General features: G+C 40.0%; 1 protein-coding gene across 1 annotated transcript; it reads left to right on the forward strand.

Moving 5' to 3' along the window:
• The first annotated feature begins 4,439 nt into the window (after window positions 1-4,439).
• Window positions 4,440-5,782, forward strand: LOC147425213 (uncharacterized). The gene has a single exon (XM_086500548.1). The coding sequence runs from the start codon at window positions 4,541-4,543 to the stop codon at window positions 5,603-5,605; it is 1,065 nt and encodes a 354-aa protein (XP_086356674.1). The 5' UTR covers window positions 4,440-4,540; the 3' UTR covers window positions 5,606-5,782.
• Window positions 5,783-7,210: the final 1,428 nt, after the last annotated feature.

Genomic DNA, 7,210 nt, shown 5'->3' on the forward strand with positions numbered 1-7,210 from the left:
AATAGTGGTTAGTATTCTGTGTCATAAATATAACATAGTAAAAGAAAAAATCATAGAACTAAACAACATTGCTTATGCATGCCGTGATCCACATACTACCTATTCTAGTGTCCCATACCATGAGAATAAACAGTATATGTCATACCCTGATGAATTAGGATATCATTGGTTACATCATCATCAATCTCATAAATGTTAAGTCCAATTTCATAAACACTGTCGCGGACAGGAAATCATCGTATACCAAGTCCAAATCCAATTCCAAATCCAAAATTAAGTCCAAATCCAAATCACTTTCATTATATACCCGGGTTAACAAAATCATACTAAGGACAGTGGTGGCCAGCCACACTGCAGTATGATTTCGTGATCGATGTTGCCTCAACCGACAAATCTACACCAATGAGACGTGTTCCTAAACAACATATCTGCATCTAATTTTGTGTTGTCCAAATCGACGAATCTGCACTTAATATTGTTAGAAATAGTGTATCTGCACTTTCTTGGTGTGCTGTCTAAATCGGCAAATTTGCACGTACAACTTGTGTTGTTAAATCGACGAATCTACACCAGGATGAGTATTTACACACTGCTTAAATCGGCGAATTTGTGTGCATGTGACCAATGGATTAGACAAGGCATATAAATTACAAAACGTTTACCTGGTATGAAATTGGAGTGGGTTGGAATGTTGAAATATCTACCAAATGTTGATAATCGTTCCAAATCAATTGAGTTCATGTAAGTAGTTAGATTCATCTCAGTAGAGATTCCAATCAAAGTAAGCACGAGCCATGACGTTGGAAACAATGGTTTTTGCAGCTTATAACACAAGTGAACAAGTAAAGAAGCTTTGTCTTCTTAAAGTGTTTGGAGACATTCTTACTTGATGGAAAATTGCTTAGGTATAGCCTTGTGAAAACATCTGCAAAGACAGTCACTTAAAGAAATTAAATATAATGAGTATTGTTTTATCAGACCGATATAAATTGGGGGATTTAAGTATAAGAAGTTGTTGTAACAGGCCGGTGATGGGAAATGTGGAGATCTTAAGATAAGAAGGGAGGTAGAATAAGAAATAGGGTGGTGTATTGGTATCTGGGTCTAAATATACATAGAGAGAGAGTCTACTCATAAATGATCTTGATAAATGTATATTATTAGAAGGCATTTAGAAATTTCATATATACCTGGAGGTTCTGTGATACAATAGCATTATACTTAGCTTTATCTTCAAAAGTATTTCTCAAAGACAAAGCACTACAAACGATTTCTTGTCAATTGTAAAACTAATTTAAACACACACTAAATACATTAACATTTTAAAAGCTTGTAATGAGAGTTGTTTACAACGTAGGGATGGGAGTCAGTATAGAATAGTGTTGTGTGATAACAACGAGAAGGTCAAATTATAGCTCCAAATGAAAAAGTAATCACGGTGCTTTAATTTAAGCAACTACCTTAATAAAATTTAAAAGAAAATGCATTCCTAGTACACGACCTTACATGCATAATAATTAACCTTAACCATCTAAAAAGGGTATTAGAAACACTAGTAAGGATGGCTAACAATATCAACCAATATACCATATGATGGAACATTAAACATAAGCATAGAGCAATTAGATTGTAAATCTAATTCCATTACATCACTGCCAATGAGTAGAACTGTACATAATTAGGGTAGTAGCTTGTGGAATGAAGAAGCAACGAGAGAGCAATTTTCTTATTTATAGTAGATAGTTGCATTCATGGTTGTATCTGCATTGGGATAGCAATCAATTCGGGTATTGGTAGCTACAAGTGTATCGGGTCAGAGTGTTCATTGCTAGAATATTAAGGTCTGATGCATCTTGAGAAGAAAGATTTTTCATGACATGTCATCATTATTCGTTGTGTTTGCAATCCAAACAAGGATATGAAGTATTAAAAATAAAGTAAGAGAACTTGACCATGTGGAGAATCTTCAAGGCTATTGATAACACATACTGACGGCAAACAACTAGCATGTCGGAGATGTTGTGAGTAGAATTTAAGCTTCTAAAGATGTGATTATGTACAATTGACACATTCCCCTAGAGGTTGTGTAGGTAGTATCTCATAGCATAACTAAAATTGGTTAGGTTGGTGCACATTATGTCATTAAAGCTCTCTAAAATTAACCATTGAGATTTCGTAATGGGAGAGGGGAGAGAGATATATAAAGAGAGAGAAAGAGATGACAAAAATTGCACAAGTACTCGGGGGAAGAAATTAAGAGGGATAAAGAGATTGGCTCATTGGGAGGGATCTCCAAATTAGCACCATTTGTAAAAAAATTGGGGAGAAAAGAAAAGAATGATATTGAGGAGATGTCATCTCGTTTGTTATCTTTTTCTTTTGTGTAATTAGTGTCCAAGTGGGGTTGATAGGGTGGTCATACACTAGTTTGGGACTTTAGATATATACATATATACATATACATATACATATACATATACATATACATATATATATATATATATATATATATATGTGTGTGTGTGTGTGTGTGTGTGTGTGTGTGTGTGTGTGTGTGTGGATTTCAAACTAAGTTGTGCGACTCTCCATATGCAAGGTTATGGATTCTAGGCTCGTTCGTTTGTGGAACCAATAATGGCTTAGATTTCTAGGAGTTCAATGAAGGGCGTATGAAGGGTGCGATAAGCGTAAGCCTCTTCTTTAACATGTCGGATGCCAGCTTGAAGCATTCTTTTGCCTTATTTTGGTAGGAGATTTTGTCGAGGACACAGCCACTTGCCCTCATTTGACCCCAAGTTTTGGAAGCTCTAGTTGTATTGCTAACCTTAGAGAACATGCTACTAAGGGAGTTATTCTTTTTGATGCATCTCATCCATTATCTTCATAGGCTGGTTCTCGTTTTCCCAATCGCACATATCCATGCAGCGTAGTACTATAACAAACCACATTAGGCTCACATTTTCTATTCGGTATAGCCTTGAGTGGTTTATATGCTTCATCGATTTTATCGGCCTTGCAGAGGGTGCGCATCATACTGCCATATGTATACACATCAAGGTTGAGTCCTACTTTGACAATATCATCAAGCAGCTTTGCATGCCTGGTGCATCAACCCTCAGCTGAATAGAAAACCTTGCAAACTTCATTGACAACCCTGATCATGTGAGGCGCATATTTCAAGCGACCCATAACGTCAACGGGTTGGCAAGCATCGTCAATGAGTCCATCCTTGCAAAGCAACCTGAGTGGACCAGACATACACCTCCTATTTCGAAGGGAACTCGGCTTCCATTTGTAATTGGAGGAGCTGGAAACCATGCGACATGTCGCCAGCAGTAATCCAGGAGTCCAAGACCTTGAACTAGATATCTAGCTTACACGCTGGCCCTGCTCTGGCCGTAGAGGTCTAAAATAGAACCATATTTTCTCTACAGATGAACAGAAGGCCCGTCGTGTTGCAGGTGATGACTACTGTTTGTACCACTGGAGAGGGAAACTCAAGAAGGATCGATCGGGAGTATCTCATAGCGCCGTCCGCCTCACATTTGCATGGTGGTTGTTAGAAATTAGGGGATGAGAGCGAGCTGACAGGCTAGACACGTAATGTGTGCGACCGCCAGTTGTGTGTGTGTGAGAGAGAGAGAGAGAGAGAGAGAGAGAGAGAGCGAAGTAGGAATTAATAAGTAAGACCAACTAAGGTCTTAGACTAAGGTTAACTAATGTTGAAGAGTTGTGACTCATCCCATGAGGCACAACCTATCAAGGAAGAGACACTACTCTCATACCCTTTGGTCATCTATAAAATGATAGGCTATGTGCTAAACAATTGTAACACTTGAATAAGATCAATCAACTAATGAAGCAAGACAACTCCGTGTATTGATAACTGTGTCTATGAGCAATGTGTGTATGATCTTAAACATGCTTTAATTGAAACATTAATTGTGATTTAATCATAAGTGTGAGCAACTCTGATATTTCTACATGGTATCATAGCGGGACGAACCCCCGCGCGTGACGCCCATCAATAATGATAATTTCTTTCAAGGTATGAGCGAAGAAATTTTTATTGGAGCGGATACGATCCAATGATGCAAGTCGAGGTGACAAGATCGCCTCAAAATCCGAAAAAATCGGTAACTTTGATACCGCGCAAGACGCGAAGGCCACAAAAGATGGCAAATTTACGCAAAAAGCGCATGTCGAGACAACCGGCGCCCAGGGCAAGGAATTAAATTTGCATGCAATGAATGCAGCACAACAGCCCTCTGAGCCCCTTGACCAAGATTGGGGACAAGGCCATATGCCTCTGACCCGACATCAAGCGGGCAAGCACGAGATTCAAAGGGTCGTGAGACCCATCCCTTAACTTCATACACCGTTTCACCTCACTTTTTCACTTCAACAGAGTACGCATCCCTTCCCATTTCCATGGCGGATCCTCCATCACCTTCCACCCTTATTACGCCCCTCTTCATTTCTCCACCAACATCTCCTTCTCTTTCATATTTGCTAACACCATCCTCGTCCATCATGAGCGATGCCACAAGCCTCTCAGTTGCTCGTGATGCACATTGCTGTTCAGCATGCATCGGTGCTTCCTCTTTCAACGATTTACAACACCCCGCTTTCTCTGTGTGTGTTGGCGTCTGCCCAGACCATAGCCAGCCTTGCGGCCCCTCTCCATGCACTCCATTTCCCTCCAAGCAAGCATGCACAACCCTCTATAGGTGCTAATGCTGATGCGTCCGGTCAGCGACCACCTACAGTATGCAGTCAACTTTATACTGCTGCGTCAAATACGCTTGTTGATAGACAACCCATCGCTCATTCCCATGGTTCACTAAGCTTGCAATCCTCGCCATCGGTGGCTGCTAATACCCAACGCTGTTGTCCATTTAGCAACCCATGTCATGCGCTCCATTACCCTTCTCTAACACCAACTTACACCCATTCTGCATGCGCTCAAAATGTGCCGCTTCATAACCAAACGGCCTACGGCCATGTTCGCTATGAAGATGATTCCACCACATGCATAGATGCTGAAGGCCATTTTCTATCATGCGACACCTACGAGCAACCCCATAATTTCATGCCAACCCCATGCCATGATCTTAGTAGTCTTCTTGTTGCTGCTGTTGGTGCTTACAGATCAACCAATTCCATTAATGCCAACCTTGGGCTCACTCCAAAAGCGCCCTACATGTGCCAAGCCTTGTCGACCAATACCACTTCAACCTACCGACAACAAAGTGAATTCATGGAAGGCTTGATCGACTTAGAAGAACCTTGGAGCCTCTTCGGTGTTGAAGTTCCTCCCTTTGATGATGATGCTCCATATTGTACCAACAAAGCTAAAGACACTTCTATGTGTTCACATTTGCCGCCCATCTCACATAACTCCCCATCTTCACTCAATAAACCCCACATCCACTTCATTACACCACCCATATGTGATGTATCCCATACATCTCTGATGTCTTCTTGTTCCGACTATGTTTGTGTGTTTACAATCTCCTTAACACACATAATAACACATAATGAACATCATTTCACATCGCTTTCATTGCACGAGCTCACACTCATGCACTTCACAACTACATAATATGTTTTATTGCCACTAGTATCCCCTTGAGGGGGAATAGTGAGTTACAAGGACACACAAGTGTCAATACTAAACCTAAACAATTTAAATATCAAATTATAGAATCCACTCGGGGGGTTCACTATGTGTGAAACTACTATATCACGTGCGTTCAGGACATGTTTGTAAAATCCTTTATCTGTGAATTTTGTTAAGAATATAATGTATCCTTTTTTTTGAAAATCTGTATTTTTTTTCAATTTTGAGAAAGTAATATCCTTCTGTATATATATTTCTGCAAGTTCCAAGAAGTTTAAATACCCTTCTGTTGAACTCACGTGATAAGTTACATTTTTATTAAGTGACCTCTTCGGGAGAATCCATAACTTCAAAATCAAATATATTAAAATTGCAAAATCAAGCAAACCAAAATTCAAAATGAAAATTGCAGATTTTGCAATACATATCTTACATACACCCTATGATCTAGGATAGGTTATATTTGATAAAAATCACTACAAAAGGCTCTTCACATTAGCGACGCTCACACAGCGACGCTAAAAAAAAAATATTCCCGGCGTCGCTATGAGCGTCGCTATGAGCGTCGCAAATTTACAAAGAAATTTGCGACGCTCATAGCGACGCTTATAGCGACGCTCATAGCGACGCCAGCTGGGGTAAAAAAAATAACCGAGCGCGCCCAAAAACTCAGATCTCAGATCTGAGTTTTTCGGCGCCCTCAAGCAAAGAGCAGGTTTTTCGACGCCCTCAAGCAAAGAGCAGGTAACGCTCTCCCTCACTCTCTCTCTCTCTCTCTCTCTCTCTCTTTTTCTTTTACACACACACACACACACACACACACACACACACACACACACACACGAGGAGAGGAAGGAGAGCCAGGTATGCTCCTTCCCTCTCCTCATTCTCATGTTCCCTTCCCCTCTTTCTCTCTCCCTCGCTCTCTCTCTCACACACACACATACACACACACACATAGTGTTTTTGAGAGAGAGAGAGAGAGAGAGAGAGAGAGAGCGAGAGAGAGTGCAAAAACGCACACACATACATAAACAAAGAATGCACACACATTGAGAGAGAAAAAGAGAGAGAGAGCATGCATAAACAAAAAACGCACGCATTGAGAGAGGAAAAGAGAGAGAGAACATGCATAAACAAAAAACGCACACATTGAGAGAGGAAAAGAGAAAGAAAACATGCATACGATCCAAAAAAACGCACACACATTGAGAGAGAAAGAAAGAGAAACTAAGGGAGCGTCGTAGGAAACTAATTAAAATTAAAAGACCTAAAGATCTAGCCGACGAGGAGTTGAACTGAAGACCTATTATTCAAGAGAGAAATGGCATAATCAATCTATCATACTTGGCATGGGTGATAGAAAGGTTATACCATTTATCTCTTTTTATTGGCACACACATCCACACACGCGCACACACACAGGAAGAAGAGAGTTATAACGTCGTAGGAAACTATCTTAAAAGACGTTAAAGATTAGGTTATATGTAGACTTACATTAAATTAGATTTAGGTTTATTTTTAACTAGATTTACGTTTATTTAAGCTAGATTTAGATTTACGTTATATTAGATTAGATGCGGGTCT

This window comes from Adiantum capillus-veneris, chromosome 25 (assembly GCF_014529385.1).
Source record: "Adiantum capillus-veneris isolate H3 chromosome 25, ASM1452938v2, whole genome shotgun sequence".
Classification (NCBI taxonomy): Eukaryota; Viridiplantae; Streptophyta; class Polypodiopsida; order Polypodiales; family Pteridaceae; genus Adiantum; species Adiantum capillus-veneris.

Coding starts and splice junctions, on each gene's coding strand:
- LOC147425213 (XM_086500548.1), top strand. CDS start 4,541: ATGCCACAAGCCTCTCAGTTGCTCGTGATGCACATTGCTGTTCAGCAT.